General features: G+C 44.4%; 1 protein-coding gene across 2 annotated transcripts in view; it reads left to right on the forward strand.

Moving 5' to 3' along the window:
* asip1 (agouti signaling protein 1) overlaps positions 1 to 17,996 on the forward strand; it is an 82,257-nt gene that overhangs the window by 45,565 nt on the left and 18,696 nt on the right. For both annotated transcript variants that reach the window (XR_013500317.1, XM_078236896.1), the window contains exon 3: positions 17,131 to 17,312. Coding sequence is in view for 1 of the 2 variants with exons in the window: in XM_078236896.1 (XP_078093022.1) it covers positions 17,131 to 17,312 (182 nt within the window). In the remaining variant the exon portion in view is untranslated. The remainder of the gene's footprint in view (positions 1 to 17,130; positions 17,313 to 17,996) is intronic.

The raw sequence follows: 17,996 nt of genomic DNA on the forward strand, positions 1-17,996 counted from the left end.
TGTCAACGCACGCCCCCCACTCACCCCCATGGCATTTATGGATTCAAAATATTAACTCTGTTTCTCTCCACAGATGCTGCCGGACCTGCTCAATATTTCCAGCATTTTATGTTTTTATTTCAAACTTCTATTCAGTCCTTACATCAAAGACGGCTGACCCTTTAATGGTATAATCAAACTGTAAACTCAGAACAGCTGTTGAGACAATTGTAGTTTCAGGAACTCAGCTAAGCATTTATAATGACACAAGAATATTAGCCCTTGGGAAAATATTAATGAAGAACTCTATTAAAAATACATATCTAGATGGCAGTGTTTTTCTCACCTACACCTGTCAATTAAAGCAGTCCAGCAGAGATTCTTTTATGTCGCACTAACAGCTTCAATGTGATGTTTTTATTTAAAGAGCAGGAGATTTAAAAATAAACTTCAGATCATACCACCTAAACAAGCTGTAAGCACTCTTCAAGAGTGATTACATCTACTTCATAAATTGAGACTCCCATACTGCATGTTAACATCCTTTCAATAGCCAAAATTAGGTCTGTTTGAACTCAGCACTATGTTCAAATTGCCCTCCTGGGTTTGGGTTTCCCTCTTGCGTGACCTCCTCCTCCATGCTGACAAAAAACTAATCTGTCGGAAATGGGGCGGAGCTCCCACACTTGAGTCCCACTCACCATTTTTTACGGTATGTGAAAATTCAACCCTTTATGCTGAATGAATTGAAAGGATTTTGGACAATTGGAATTCTATACAACAGGTATTTTCTTAACCAAATAATTGTCCAGTTTCTTTTTTAATCTATACAACATTTGTTAGTTTACTGTTATGTCTTGAAGTACGAGAAGGAACAACTTCTAACTCTTGATCTCATTTAAGCTTTCTCTTTTTTTGGACTAATTACCTGTGACTCTACAATCACAGCTTAAGCTAAAATGAAAACAAAAAATACTGGATAAACTCAGCAGTTCTGGCAGCATCTGTGGAGAACAAAAAAAAACAGTTAATGCTTCGAGTCCATATGACTTCTTCAGAGCTGAAGAGGGGTAAAAATGGGATGAATTATAAAGTTGGAGAGGTGGGTGGAGAAGATGGAGCAGAATAGAAGGTCGGGGATAAGTAGGAGCTAAGGCGACATTAACAAAGATGTCATAGATGCAAAATAAAGGAAGTGTTAATGATAGTATTATGACTGAAGAAGGTGCTGATAGTGGCAAAGGCAAGATAACAGAATGTGTTAATAGGAAAATAAAGGGAGTGCTGAGTGAAAGTAAAATGAAAGAACAAGTGACTAATGAATGTGTGGGATGGGAGGGGGGTAGGAGGGGACAAAGAAAGAAAACACAAAAAAGGGTCAAAATGGAGGAGAGAATATTCAGGTTAAAGTTGTTGAACTCTGTGTTGAATCCAAAAGGTTGTAATGGGCCTGACTGAAAGATGACGGGCGGAATTTTCCCAAAACAATTCTAAATGTCGCATTTGCATGAAAACAAGTAATTTAGGCTCATTTGTTCAGTGGGAGTTCAGAGAGGAATCTCCCACACTCTGTGCACTGCAGAGGCCACCTGCGAGAATATCATTAAATTTCAGGGGGCAGGGCCTATTCCCATTGGAGAGGCTGAAACCAGCGCGTTGGGCGGGCCACTGCATGCGGCGATCTGTCAGTGCCGAGATGGGCGCATGCGTAGTGGCCTCGCACTGGCAGCCTCCCTCTTCGCTGGCCAGCTCTGGGACCCCTGCAATGCTGGCCCACGCAGCCCCCTACCCCCCACCATGACCCAATTGCTGGCCCCCCAACCAGCCCCGAACCCCCCCTCCTGGCCCGCTCCAATCTCTCCAGCACTCCCCCCCCCACACCGATTCTCCCCCTGAGTTACCCCCCCCCCCCCCTCGCAGTTCCGACCCCCAACCGATCCCTCGGCAGAGGGGCAGTGGGACACCCACCGATTGCCCCCTAGACCCCACCCCCAATAGGCCCCAACCACTTGGTGTTGCCCAATGCCCAATGTGCAGTGCCAAGGTGCCCCCTGGGCATGAGCAGTTTGCCCCTTGGGCAGTGCCAGGGGCACAGGCTGGCACTGCCAGGGTGCCCATGCCCAGGGGGCACCACGTCCCCCCCACCCCACCGCCTAACCCCCTGGTTGGCCCCGATTGGGTCCTTGGCACTGTGAGGCAGCAGTGCTAACCACTATGCCACTGTGCCGCCCATTTCCGGCACAGAGCTGACAATGCCGGAAATCTGGCGCTGGAAGGTATGCTCAGGGCCGGATACCCAGCATGGATCCCGTGGATTGGATGTTGCTTAAATCTCCTGGCCCGCTGCATTGATTTTGTAACACAGCAGGATGGGAGAATCGCCCCCGAGGTATTGTTCCTTCAGTTTGCATTGGGCTTCACGGGAGCATTGCAGCAGGCCAAGGACTGGACATGTTGGTATGAGAGCAAGATGGTGAGAAATGGCAAATGACAGGAAAATTGCAATCAAGCTAAATGTGCATTTAAAAGTGCCTTTCATTTTAAAGATCTGAATTCTGACTTCTCTCAATCCTTTGCACATGGGACATCCTGTCACGTGAAAAAACTTTATCCCAAATGTTTTCTTTAAAGCTCAGTACCTCCAGTCTACTTTAAAATAGAGAATTTGATAAATACTTTTTAAAAAGTTATGAGAAAACAGCAGGGGAGCAGGATTAGATTGTTTGACTCGTCAAGAAAAACACTAGTGAGATTTGATAGGTCAAATAGTCTAGACATTGTAATTTCCCATAGCAAACCAAGATATCTGCTCATCTGATTCTGGCTTGCGCAACATTCCCAATTTTGACTGTGGGATGCCTTCAGCTGTCTGGGCCCTAAAGTTTGGAATTCCCTCCCTAAATCTTTGGCTCTCTATCTCTCTATCTCCTTTCTTTAAGATGCCCTATTAAACCCACTGCTTTGATCAAGCTTTTGGCCATGGGTCCTAATATCCCTTTGTGAGGCTCAGTGTCAATTTTTAAAAATATAATGTTCCTATGAAATGTCGTGAAACATTTTACTCAATCAAAGGTGCTATGTATGTGCAAGCTGCTGTTGTAACATTTCATGATTCTTTTCAGCAATGTAAACATAATTCAGTTCCCCCCACAATCTAAGAGTCTGTGCTTCCAAACCATCCTTGTGGTTCTTGGTAGTGTGACAATACTGTGCCTTTAAAAAATGTATTTTTATCATGTTTCTTCTAAAGGGACTGTTTTATACTTCAACTCTGATTATGGTGCCAATTGTCTACAGCCAACAGGACACGTACGGATGCTCAGAAGATTAATTGCTCCTAATTATTGGAGTGTTTGTTTTAATCTGGGCTAATGCATTATTGTATACTTCAGCGTTGTTCCCTGGGGTTTCAGAGTAGGATTTGATTAGGTTTATTGTGGGTGGAGCTAGATTTACAGGGAGGAAAGAAGCAGGCACTTGCTGTTTGAATTTGAAAAGGAACAGCAGCTCTTCTCGCTCTCTGGAAATTGGAAGTTTGGGACTTGACAGAAAATAGGTATCTCTCAAGACAGGAGGTGTTTTTTCCTCTCTCTCTGGAGTTCTGCTCTTTTGAGAAAAAGATGTCTTCTGTATCTCTGTTCAAAGGGGTTAAAAGACTGGAAGACTGGGAATTCACAGAAGCCTGTGTGCCTTGCTAACTGATTCTGAAGAGGAGTTTATGTCTATGGGTATATTGCTTAAATTATAATTATTAAAAGTAGTTAGCAGTTAAGAATTATATCTTGTCATGTTTAAGTATTTCAATTGGTTAAAGTTATGCTAATTATTTTTGTTATATTTTAACTGTGTTGTTAAATAAAATTTGTTTTAATAAAAGCTTCCTAGTGGGTCAATAGAATCAAACCTGGAGTGAAACACCTTATGCTCGCACTAATGCCAAAGTCAAAGATAGTTGAGATCTAGGTTAACTTCATAACATACCTTGGAGTTTCTCATCTGGTCCCTAACAGTAGTGCCCCAACAACTCTCTAACTGTGGCTTCTGCAGTGCCCTAACATTGCCCAATGATTTTCTCTCCATGGTCACTCAGTTACCTTCAGTATCTGAAAAACAGACTAGTCATTAACACATTGCTGTTTATGCAATCGCGTTGTGTGCAAATTTCCTGTCATGTTTCCTACATTACAGTGGTGACTACACTTCAACAGTACTTAATTCGCTGCAAAGAACTTTGAGAAGTCTCATGTTGTGAAAGTCTATATAAATGTAAGTCATTTTTAACCCCACAATTTCCCTTTTAAAGCCGTCAAAATCACCATCTTCCACCCTCTTTCAAAAACCATTTCTTTCAACGGTCCAATTTTTCCCATTTTCCTTTTATGCAATGTCAACTGCAGTGCCTCCATTCTAAAGAATACTTAGATGCTTTTCAGTACGTAGATGGGAGCTCTCTCATCAGAGTCAAAGATGACTCACTCCAAAATTTGTGCATGGGGAGGTGTTGGCCTAGTGGTGTTATTGCTAGACTAGTAATCCAGAACCTCAGCTAATGTTCTGAGGACCTGGGTTCAAATCCTGCCATGGCAGATGGTGGAATTTGAATTCAAATAAAAAAAAATCTGGAGTTAAGAATCTACTGATAACCACGAAATGATTGTCAGAAAAATCCATCTGGTTCACTAATGTCCTTTAGAGAAGGAAATCTGCTGTCCTTACCTGGTCTGGCGTACATGTGACTCCAGAGCCACAGCAATGTGGTTGACTTTCAACTGCCCTCAGGCAACTAGGGATGGGCAATAAATGCTGACCAGCCAGCGATGCCTATGTCCCATGAATGAATAAGAAAAACATAAACATAACACTCCTATTCAACAATTATTCCTCAACCAGCAGATCAGCTAAACTGGTCTAGGGGATTTTCACAGTAACTTAGTGTCAATATAAGCTACTTGTGATACTAATAAACAAATATTTATTCCATTACTGTCTGTAATGTTGATACAAGCATGTAAGATTTGGAAACCAGGAAGTAATATCAAAGAGGTTTACCAAAGTCCACAGAATACTGGGAGAAATCAATAACACTAGAATAGGAAATATTAAGTTAATAGTGGGGTCAGAATAAGGTCAAAAGTATTAAATCAGGGCTACTACATTTGTAAGTGCACAGAGTGTGGTAAATAAGATTAGTGAGTTAGAGATGCAGATTACCATGTGGATATGACATTGTGGGTATAACAGAGATCTGGCCCAAAGAAGGACAAGACTGGGTGTTAAATATTCCAAGAGAAAATGCGCTCAAGAAAGATAGGAAAGAAACAAAAGGTGGGAGGGGTGGTGGTATTGATGAGGGAAAGCATTGCAGTGCTGGAGAAAGAGGGTGTCCCAGAGGGATCAAGGACAGATTATACTTGACGAGTGGTCAGGAATAAAACAGGTGCAATTACATTGCTCAGTGTAATCTATTGGCCATAATCTAGTGGAAAGAATGTAGAGGAACAAATTTTCAAGAAAATTACAGAAAGGTGCCAAAATTATATGTTAGCTATAATGACAAACCGATGCAAATATAGGACACAATCTTCTGTTCTGGGGTGGCAGGCAGGAAAACCAACATGATTCCCGCTGGGCAATTACCTTCATAGAATTCCTACAGGGCAGAAGGAGGCCATTCAGCCCATCGAGCCTGCACCGACAACAATCCCACCCAGGCCCTATCCCTATAACCGCACGTATTTACTCTGCTAGTCCCCCTGACTCATAAGAGGCAATTTAGCATGGCCAATCAACCTAACTTGCACATCTTTGGAGTGTAGAAGGAAACTGGAGCACCTGGGGGAAACCCACGCAAAGACGGGGAGAATGTGCAAACTCCACACAGACAGTGACTCGAGGCTGGAATTGAACGCAGGTCCCTGGCACTCTGAGGCAGCAGTGCTAACCACTGTGCCATTGTGCCACCCCTCATGCAGTCCAACATCCTGGTGCCATATCACTCAATGTAGGCCAAAAGCTTCGCATTACTCCTTCAGAGTTCCTGCAGCTGTTGCTTGTACGGAAGAAGCTGGCAGATATGAGCAACCACATCCCAGCATATCTGAGAATGCTTCTAGGATTGCCTTTCATTCATTTCAAGATAAGAAGACTGCCTGCTATACATTCATGGTCGGACCAATGCTTGCCATTGAAGTGGACCCTGTTCACCAATACCTTGACCTTCTTGAAGCCCCGCTTCCTCTTGCTGCCCAGGCTCTGGCTACGCCACTGAAATCACAAGCCTCATTCTCTAAGACACACTTCTCTCCCCACTTCCCTGGACACCCACTGCCCCTCTCTTGCCTGAACACTGATGCATGGATGCCAAGAAAGCAAATGCAACATCTACTGACCTCAAAGTCTTGGAAGAGGTGAGACTCGCCAGATGCATGCGACTTGTATGCAGTCATAAAAATGAATATTCTACATTCTCGCTGGTAGGGAACTTAATTTAGGGGGAGAATTTAATTCCAGTGAAGTGGTCTTTTAATGCCCCTTGACATTCAATGGCATTGCTATCACTAACTCCCCCACTATCAACATTCTGGGGGTTAGTAGAAACTGAACTGGAATAGTCATGTAAATACTGTGGCTATAAGAGCAGGTAAGAAGCTGTTAGGGAAGAAGTTGCAAGCTAGCCAACGTCTACAAGATACAAAAGAAAAAATGCTGGAAAATCTCAGCAAGTCTGGAGCATCTGTAAGGTGAGAAAAGAGCTGATGTTTCAAGTCCAGATGACCCTTTGTCAAAGATGACCCTTTTCTCTTCTTTTCTCTCCTTACAGATGCTGCCAGACTTGCTGAGATTTTCCAGCATTTTCTCTTTTGGTTTCAGATTCCAGCATCCGCAGTAATTTTCTTTTATCCGTTTTTTTTCTACAAGATACAAGTCAGGAGTATAATGGAAAACTCTCCATTTTGCTGGATGAATGCAGATCCGTTAACGCTCAAGAAGTTTGACACCATCCAGGACAAAGCAGCCCACTTGATTGGTACCCCATCCACAAATATTTACTCCCTCCACCACCGACGAACAGCAGCAGAAGTGTGTATCATCTACAGGATGCACTGCAGGAAATCACCAAGCCTCCTTAGGCAGCACCTACCAAACCCAGAAGGGCTACCATCTAGAAGAACAAAGGCAGTATACACATGGGAACACCACCACCTGGAAGTTTCCCTCCAAGTCATTTACCATCCTGACTTGAAAATTTATCACTGTTCCTTTACTGTCATTGGGTCAAAGTCCTGCAACTTCTTCCCTAACAGCACTGAGGGTGTACCTACACCACATGGATTGCAATGGTTCAAGATGGCAGCTCGTCTCCACCTTCTCTCGGGCTATTAGGGATGGGCAATAAAAGCTGACCTAGCCAGCAATGCTCAAATACTGTAAAAATCAATATTAAAAAAATGCGTGAGATACTAATTATTGTAGCGCGAGCTAATACGATGAGGAAGCTTTAAATCACAACAGTGAATTATTGAACAATATTTATTACTATATACAGACAAGCATGGCACAGATACAGGTCTAGTCCCACCGACTCCCAGGTTCACATTGCAGGTTCCACCTCCTTGGACCTGTGCCTGAATAATCAATAGGCTGAGGTTCGTTCATTTCATTCCATTAGGTCTCGCGAGGGTCATGTGACCCATGAACAATCACCCTTGAAAGGGCCACGCTATCACATTCTGCTCCTCCCCTTAAATTTCCTTACAAGCATACTGAAAAAAATCCTTTTTTTACAACTAAGTACAGCCAAATCAGAATTTCCAGAAAGGAGGCAATTTGGCAAAGTTCATAAGGTTAATTGGTCTGGGGACTTTCAAACTCTTGCAGAGTGCCGTATTTCTGTGTCTGGTTTCTCTAAGCTTGAGTATCGAAGTCTATGACAATGGTATGTAGATTGACAGATACCGATGATGATCCAGGGCTGATGCCCTCTTCCTCCGCTTCCACTGACAGGTGAGATTTCCCCTTGGGAAGCATCGGGGGCAGCACGGTGGCACAGTGGTTAGCACTGCTGCCTCACAGCGCCAGGGATCCGGGTTCGATTCCCGGCTTGGGTCACTGTCTGTGTGGAATCTGCACGTTCTCTCCATGTCTGCGTAGGTTTCCTCCGGGTGCTTCGGTTTCCTCCCACAGCCGAAATGATGTGTTGGTTGGGTGCATTGGCCATGCTAAATTCTCCCTCAGTGTACCCGAACAGGCGCCGGAGTGTGGCGACTAGGGGATTTTCACAGTAACTTCATCTCAGTGCGAATGTAAGCCTACTTGTGACACTAATAAATAAACTTTTATCAGTTCTGCTAAAGCTGATTCGGCACACTTGACTATACTACTGGGTCCAGATGACTGGCAATGGGGGCTGCAGCTTCCTGCCTTCTGATGTGATCTATGTGCCTCTGCACTTTGTGGCCCTGTAGGTCGACAACATAAGATACTGGGCCGCTCCTTGCAATTATCTTCCCGGGTAACCAAGCTGTTTGACAAGGTCCCTCATGGCAGGCTGGTGCAAAAGGTTAAATCTCGCGGGATAAAAGGTGAGCTAGCTCGATGGGTGGAGAACTGGCTTAGCCATAGAAGACAGAGGGTAACAGTGGAGGGGTCTTTTTCTGGTTGGAGGTGTGTGACTAGTGGTGTTCCGCAGGGCTCTGGACTGGGACCTCTGCTGTGTGTGATATATATAAATGATTTGGAGGAAGATGTAGCTGGTGTGATCAGTAAGTTTGCGGACGACACAAAGATTGCTGGAGTTGCGGATAGTGATGAACATTATCAGAGAATACAGCAGGATATAGATAGGCTGGAACATTGGGCGGAGAAATGGCAGATGGAATTTAATCCAGATAAATGCGAAGTGATGCATTTCGGTAGATCTAATGTAAGGGGGAGCTATACAGTAAATGCCAGAACCATCAGGAGTATAGACACACAGAGGGACCTGGGTGTACAAGTCCACAGATCCTTAAAGGTGGCAGCACAGGTGGAGAGGGTGGTCAAGAAGGCATATGGCATGCTTGCCTTTATTGTACGGGGCATAGAATATAAAAGTTGGCATATGATGTTGCAGCTGCATAGAACATTGGTTAGGCCACATTTGGAATACTGCGTCCAGTTCTGGTCGCCACACTACCAGAAGGACGTGGAGGCTTTGGAGAGAGTACAGAAAAGGTTTACCAGGATGTTGCCTGGTATGGGGGGTCTTAGCTATGAGGAGAGATTGGGTAAACTGGGGTTGTTCTCCCTGGAAAGACGGAGGATGAGGGGCGACCTAATAGAGGTGTATAAAATTATGAAGGGCATAGATAGGGTGAACAGTGGGAAGCTTTTTCCCAGGTCGGAGGTGACGAACACAAGGGGTCACGGGTTCAAGGTGAGGGGGGCAAGGTTCAACACAGATGTCAGGGGAACGTATTTTACACAGAGGGTGGTGGGGACCTGGAATGCACTGCCAAGCAAGGTGATTGAGGCGGACGCGCTGGGATCCTTTAAGACTTATCTAGATAGCCACATGAACAGACTGGGAATAGAGGGATACAAACGAATGGTCTAGTTGGGCATGAGCGGCGCAGGCTTGGAGGGCCGAAGGGCCTGTTCCTGTGCTGTATTGTTCTTTGTTGATCTCCAAACAAAATTTTGGACAAAACTAAGTCACTATAATTAAAAATCATAGAACCGTAGAAATGATACAGCACAGAAGGGGGCCATTCAGCCCATCTTGTCCATGCCGACCCAAAGACACACAGATGCCCTTTCGAATCCCATCGTCCTAGTAACAGCCCATAACCCTGCAGCTTCCAGCACTTAAGGTGCAGATCCAGGTACTTGTTAAAAGAGTTTAGGGCCTCTGCCTCCACCACCAACTCAGGCAGCGAATACCAGATACCCACCACCCTCTGCATAAAATTGTTTTTCCTCATGTCCCCTCTAATTCTTCTGTTAGTTAGTTTGAATCTATGACCTCTGGTATTTTAACTCTCTGCCAAGGGAAATGGGTTCACCGTTTACTTTATTTCTACCCTTCGCAATTTTGTATCCTTCAATCATGTCACCTGTCAGCCTTCTCTGTTCCAAGGAAACAACTCCAACCTCTCCAATCTCTCCTTGTAGCTACAATTCTCGAGCCTTGGCAATATTCTAGTAAAACTTTGGATCTATTTCGCCACATTGCATCCCCTGGACTTTTACATTTTTGACCAGAGTGCCATGTGGGACCTTGTCAAATGCCTTACTAAAATCCATGTAGACAACATCCACTGCATTGCCCCCATCGATCCTCCTTGTCATTCCTCAAAGATTTAAATCAAATTTGTAAGGCTAGCTTCCCTTAACAAAACCATGCTGACTATCCCTGACTACTCCATGCCTTTACAAATGACAGTTTATCTGATCTCTCAGGATCAATTCTAACAATTTGCCCACTTTGTACTCTTTTTAAACAACAGAATATAATTCCCATAAAAGGGCCAGCAAAGTCAATGTGGAGCCTCATCCAAGGGTGGTTGGCCCAGTCCCTGGGGTGTAAGTTTGTTGCGGGCGGAAGGATCTGCTATATTTGGCAATGCTCACAATGGCTGACCACACTCTCTATTGTGGTTAGTTCCTGGCCACCAAATATAGTTCCGAGCTAACATCTTTATCTTGGTGTGCCCAGGGTGCACTGTGCAGCTTCTGGAGAAGTATTTGTCACCCCAGGGGCAGTACTACCAGTCAACTCCCCCATAAATGCACCCTGTCTTCCCAGATGATTTTATTCTTTTGCCTTGTTCAGATTTGTCAAAATGCCAAATGGTGAAAACTATTCTTTTAACCTTCAATAAAACCAGGTCCCCCTGGGTCCATTTCTTGATGTGGGCCGACAAAATGGGCAGAGTGTCCAGATCATTCAAAGCAAGCATTACTTCCTGTTGAATGGGCAGTGAAGGTGCCACCTGTGGAAGTGGAAGCTGACATAGTGCATTGGCATTTGTCTGTGTTGAAAAGTATAACTATAAGCAGCCATAAGCAGCTCATCTTTGTAGTCAGGCTGATGAAATCGCTGAACCAGTTTATCTTCTCAGAACAGCCCTAGTCATGGCCTGTGGTCTGAGATGATGGCAACGTGTTGGCCATAAACATATTGGTGGAATTTTTTGATGGCATACATGACTGCCAGATTCTCTTTATCAATCTGTGAATACTTCCTTTCAGCATCCGACAAAGTCTTGGAAGCAAAAAGGACAGGCCACTCCGTGCCATTTTCCATCTCATGGGACAGTACGACCCTTGTGCCATGAGTTGATGCATCACACATCACTATTACCTGCTTGCCTGGGTCAAAATGGATGAATGAGGTAGATGATTATAGGACCTGTTTCACTTGGTCAAAGGCTTTTCTCTGAGAATCTTCCCATTGCCAACACTAATATTTTAAAAGTTGGTACAAGGGTGCCAAAATGGTAGGCAGGTTTGGCAAAAAGTGGCCTTAATAGTTGACCATCCCTAAAAAGGACTTCATCTCTGATACATTGTTCAATGCCGGCACCTCTTTTATTGTCTTTACCTTTTTATCTAGTGGGTGCCAGCCTCTTGTATCAACTCTGAATCCGAAATGTGTGACCTCATCAGTCTGAAAAGTACATTTTTCTCTTTTTAGATGGATACCAGTTTCCTTGAAACTTTTGAGGACTTCCTCCAAATTGGCCATATGCTCTTTGGGTGAACCCCTCCCCACTCCCTCCCCCACACCCCCACCATTATTAAGACATTGTCCAGAGACACAACTCTTGCGATCCCTTGTAGAAGACTTTTCATGGTGCGTTGAAAGGTCTTCCAATCGTTTCAACTCAACCTCAACATATTGATGTAGGGCATAAGGGACAGGCCCAGCTCTAAATAATCTTGGCGTTGGTCCAGGGTTCACATAAATTTTGGGCTTAACTCCTCATGTGCACCCCAGTTCTCTCTAAAAGACTTCTTGATACTTGCACAAGAGTTTCTGGAAATCCCCATCCATAATGCTGAATATTTCCAGCCAGTTCAACTTGATTTGCTTTAGTCAATCTCGCTCTGAGGCCCAGATGCTGGGCCTCTGTCCTTTTACTACCATCAGGGGAACCTGGGAAGACTGCTGCTGATATGACACTGGTGTTGACATCATGCCCATTATCTTCAGTGCCTCCACTGTATAGGTTGACAACTTGGCCATTGTATTACTAAGCCTCTAGTGTTGCAAACCTCCCTGTAAACTTTGGTATATTTGCTCTTGTAATGCTGTGTCCGAAGCGCCTGTATCGACCTCCACAGTTAATGCATGCCCATTAACCATAAGGGTGATTTCAATAGGATTGTTTTATTTAACTTCACAAAATTGAGCTTATAAACTTTAGACTTTTCATCTGTATCTTTTTCAAGCCAATTCACTGGCGTCATTTTTGTTTGAAACGAGGTATAGTCTGTTTGACTCTGCATCCTGCCTGTATGTGGCCTTTCCTATTGCACCTGAAACAAATTAACTCTTTACATTTGCATCTGTCTTGGGGATGGTCTCTCCCACGATAACACATGTCAAACCCATGTGGTTGATGACTTCTCTTCCTTTTCTCATGCTCTGCTGTGCTCTCACTATGGTACTTTGAGTGACTGCCATTTCCCACCATATTTGATTCACCTCACTTTGCATACCTTGCAGTTCAAAAGCGCTTTGTTCAGCACTTTCAGTCGCTTTAGCCAATTCAACTGTCTTGCCTAGGGATATTTTCGTTTCTGCCAGCAAATTCTTCTGAATGTTTAAATTATTAATGCCACATATGAGATGGTCACATAATATATCGATTAGAAATGGGTCAAACTCACAATGTTCAGCCATTTGGCAAAGCCTGGCGACTAAAGCAGAGACTGTCTCCCCTGGGGCAAAAACAGAAAATGCTGGAAAATCTCAACAGGTCCGACAGCATCTGTGGAGAGAGAATAGAGCTAACGTTTCGAGTCTGGAGGACCCTTCGTCAGAGCTAAGAGCAAAGAGAATCAGCCGAGATTTATACTTTGGGGGTGGAGAGGGAGGGTGGAATGGGACAAAGGAAATGTAAACGAGGATACAGAAGGCTGAGAAGATGCTAAAAGTGTCCATTACATGATCAAAATGTGTGAGTGGCAGAGCAGAGGTACAGATATATAAATCAAATCAAAAGATGGTTAAGGGACTGCCTGGGGACTACGGCAGTTACCCTGAAGAGGGGGTTGGGGGAGGAGGGGAGTTGTGGGGGGGGGGGGGGGGGGGGCGGTTGGTGGTGGGGAAGTGGGGGGAAAAAGGACAATAAGGAGAGCTGAAATGGAAAAGTGGAAAAATGGAAGTAAGAAAGATGAATGATAAAATGTATGAATGAGATGAAGAAAAATGAAACAAAATAAATGGAAATTGGTTAAGGTGGAGGAGAGAGTTCATGATCTGAAGTTGTTGAACTCGATGTTCAGTCCGGAAGGCTGTAAAGTGCCCAATCGGTAGATTTACATTCACACTGCAATGAAGTTACTGTGGAAATCCCCTTGTCGCCACACTCCAGCACCTATTCGGGTACACTGAAGGAGAATTTAGCATGGCCAATGCACCTAACCAGCACGTCTTTTGGACTGTGAGAGGAAACCAGAGCACCTGGAGGAAACCCATGCAGACACGGGGAGAATGTGCAGACTTCACACAGTGACCCAAGCCAGGAATTGAACCTGGATCCCTGGTGCTGTGAGGCAGCAATGCTAACCACTGTGCCACCCCCAAGCACCTGGTTAGGTTCATTGGCCATCATAAATTCTCCCTCAGTGTAATCGAACAGGCACCGGAGTGTGGGTCTGGGGGATATCGCAGTAACTTCATTTCAGTGTTAATGTAAGCCTACTTGTGACATTAATAAATAAACTTAAACTTAAATATGATGAAGTGGCAAGCAACAGGAAGGTCTGGGTCCTGCTTGCAGATGGACCGAAGGTGTTCAGCAAAGCGATCACCCGGTCTGCGTTTGGTCTCTCCGATGTAGAGTAGACTGCACTGGGAACAGCGAATGCAATAGATCAGATTGAAGGGGATGCTCATGAAGCGCTGCTTCACCTGAAAGGGGTGTTTCGGACCTGGAACAGTGAGCAGGGAGAAGGTAAAGGGGGCACCTTCTGCGATTGCATGGGCAGGTGCTGTGCGCAGGGGATGAGGTGTTGGGTGTGATGGAGGAGTGGACCAGGATGTCCCCTGGGTCCTGGCTAAATGCTAAACTGAATTTATAATGCTGCATAATAATAGAGGTTTAGGGATTGCAGTGATTTGATTTGATTTATTATTGTCACATGTATTGATATACAGTGGAAAGTATTGTTTCTTGCACACCATACAGACAAAACATAGCATTCATGGAGAAGGAAAGGAGAGAATGCAGAATGTAGTGTTACAGTCATAGCTAGGATGTAGAGAAAGATAATGTGAGGTAAGTCCATTCAAAAGTCTGATGACAGCAAGGACGAAACTGTTCTTGAGTCGGTTGGTATGTGACCTCAGACTTTTGTATCTTTTTCCCAACAGAAGAAGGTGGGAGAGAGAATGTCCGGGGTGAGTGGGGTCCTTAATTATGCTGGCTGCTTTGCCGAGGCAGTGGGAAGTGTAGACAGTGTCAATGAATGGGAGGCTGGTTTGAGTGATGGACTAGGCTTCATCCCCAACCCTTTGTAGTTTCTTGCGGAAAGGGATACCACATTGTCTACTTGAAGAGGATGCACGCAGACTCCAGAATGGCCAAAGGGAGGGGGGGGGGGGTGGAGGAAGCTCATTAGTATGGCACATTGAGGGTGGTTCGCACCAACAATCAGAAGTTGGGGCTGTTGTGCTTTGGGTGGGCCACTCCTTAGTCCTCTATGTCAAGGTTCCCGTTTTAGTTCAGGGGCTTGCAGACAGGAGTCAGGTTGCAGAGATTCCTCCTGTGAAATAGAAAAGAGTCGCAGATGACAAGCAGTCCAGGGCTCTATGGACTTCACAATCAGAAGTCAGCAATTGGAGACAGTGCAGAAGTGCAGCAGGGGCAGTCATTGGAAGCAAAGTGTACTCCAGCGACAGGGAAGGGCAAGAGCTGTGTGCTCCACACCAAAAAAAAGCACAGGTTAGTGTGCAGGGATGTCCCTGAGCCTGGTTGGCTCAGTACTTGGCTACAGAGAAAATGATGATGGTGATTGGAGACTTGTAGGAAGACATAATACGGGAGAGAAGTGAAGCTCTCATGGGAAGGAGGGGAGGCGGGGGGGGGGGGGGGGGGGGAGCGGGAGGGCGGGGTGGTTCACCTCTGTATGTAATGTTGCACACAGCCTTCAGATGAGGTGTCTAGAGGTCCACGTAAGTGTTTTGCAGGTGATGGGCTCAGGGGGAGGGTTGGACCGCTGCAATGAAGAGATCTAGCATTAATGGGATAGGATGGAGAATAGCAGGAGGTAATTCAATTTGCACATTGTGAGGCTGTCCAGGTGAATTGGAGGTACATGCACATGAGGGAGGGAGGGTTGAACTCGATCCTAAAGTACAGCACCATTCTGAGGTCCCACAACAACAACATCATGCAAAAATGAAAGTGAGATTGATTTTGTCTAGGAGGCGTATGAGATAGTGTGGGAGGACCATGATACACTATGCTATGGGGTTCCTTCTTGGAACGCACGTTCACTTTTTGGTGTCAAGGACAAGATTTACATCAGTTACAAAGGTAGGTCTTGTTGTCCAAGAAGCAACAGAAAGCCAGTCATTTCAGCACTATTAAAAGGATTGACAGAACTCTGTAACCTCACATCAAGTTTTGTCATTGACAGATTATAAGGTAGGAGTGAAGCTTAGAGAATGAAGGCAACAGTGAAGGGGCACAGCTGTATCATGCAAGCCATCGCATCAATGTAGGGCAGTCAGGAGTTAACTATGAATACCATTCATAGAATCATAGAATCTTACAGTGCAGAAGGAGACCATTCGGCCCATCATGTCCGCACCAACCACAATCCCACCTAGGCCATATCCCCATGCATTTACCCTACTAGTCCCCCAACTCTAAGGGGCAATTTAGCATGGCCAATCCACCGAACCTGTACATCTTTGGACTGTGGGAGGAAACCGGAGCACCCGGAGGAAACCCACACAGACACGGGGAGAATGTACAAACTGCACTCAGACAAGATTTTTAATTTTTTATGACTGATCTTTAGTGCAGCGGGCTGGGAGAATTGCGCATGAGCCAAATCGCGGGATTCCCGCGAGCATTCACACCGCGCGCTTGGGTCTCCCAGGTTTGGATTTCCGGCGCGACGGTGACACATTGGTAAGCACTGCTGCCCCACTGTGCCAGGGACCCGGGTTCGATTCCAGCCTTGGGTGACTGTTTGAGGAGTTTGCAAGTTCGCCCCGTGTCTGTGTGAGTTTCCTCCTGGTGCCTCAGTTTCCTCCCACAGTACAAAGATGTGCAAGTTAGGTGGATTGGCCATGCTAAATTACCCCTTAGTATCCAAAGATGTGTAGGTTAGGATTTGATTTGATTTATTATTGTGAAAATATGAAATAAAAGTACGACTTTAAAGTGAGTGCCGGATTAGAGGGAACTGGGTATTGATGTCAATCGTCATTGAAGGTGGTAGGGCTAGTTGAAAGTACAGTTAATAAAGCATCAAGTATTCTAAGCTTTATTAATAGGTACATAGAGTACAAGAGCAAGGAGGTTATGTTGAATTTGTATAAGAATAATTCCAGGGGTGAGGAACCTCAGTTAGGAAGGTAGATTGGAGAAGTTGCAGCTGTTTTCCTTCAAAAAAAGAAAGCCGAGAGGAGACTCAATAGAAGTATTCAAAAGGCAGTGCAGACAGAATGGGCCAAATGACCTCCTGTTGCACTGTAACAAATCTGTGAAACTATATGAAAAATTCTGATATCTTCCTTTGTAAATAGTGCTTGGCATCTTTGCCTAAATAACAACAGTGATTACACTTCAAGAGTATTTTATTGAGTGTAAAGTGGTTCAGGCTATATTCAGGCTGTAAAAAGCATTATTTATTTATCATTGAAAATATGTTGTCTTTGTTGAAGATGCACAAGTAATAAATTGTTTTATTTTATCTATTTTTTAGTTCTCCAACATTCAAGATGGCTAGGGCAATGCATTTTTGCTGGATTCTCCAATACACCTGTTGTCTCCTTGTATACTCACATCTAGTTATGGAAGAAAAATCCCCTGGAACTCCACAAAACAAGAATATTTCTGATCTCCATCCTGAGAGGCAATCCAAGAACACTGGCATTTCCATAGTAGGTTAGTCATGAGATTGTCTGTTAACTCAGTGTTGGGGAGATGGGGCAGGTGCAGGGAAGCGAGTGTCAAGATGGAGCAGAAATGTATTTAAATTAGTTGCTTGGCATTCAAACTGAGGGTCAAACAGTCAATGGAGATATTGACAATCACTTCCAATATGATTGAGCAATTAAGTTATTTTGTTTAAAGCATTCAGCATTCTACTATTAAAGGGTTCTCCTTGGTTTTGACTTGATCCTGAAATAGTCTGCTCTCCCATTACAGCATTGACATGCAGAGGTTACAAAGAGCTCTGAACTTGGTGTTTAACATAATGATTCCAATTTGCTTCATATATCATTTGAATTTTTCAATTAACTTTCAACATCTTTCTGGGAAAATGTTATGAAATAAAATTCACGTCTCTAATTTCCTTGGGGATTCTCCCAATCAACCACAGTAACTGCAGTGAAAACTGAATATTTGGGTTACATGCTTAACTCAATTAATCTAAAATCAGTTACAGGCAAACTCTTAGGAGCCAAATTTCTGGAAATACCATTCTTAAACCAGAAATGTAATGGAGTAGAATTCCCATCTGTCCTTGGATATGAATAGAGACCTCACCCCTAAACCATATGTGTAGGATTATTTAAATAGCTGGAGTGGGCAACAGCAGGGCTACCCTCTCTGGCAGAGACCTTG

This window comes from Mustelus asterias, chromosome 20 (assembly GCF_964213995.1).
Source record: "Mustelus asterias chromosome 20, sMusAst1.hap1.1, whole genome shotgun sequence".
Taxonomy (NCBI): Eukaryota; Metazoa; Chordata; class Chondrichthyes; order Carcharhiniformes; family Triakidae; genus Mustelus; species Mustelus asterias.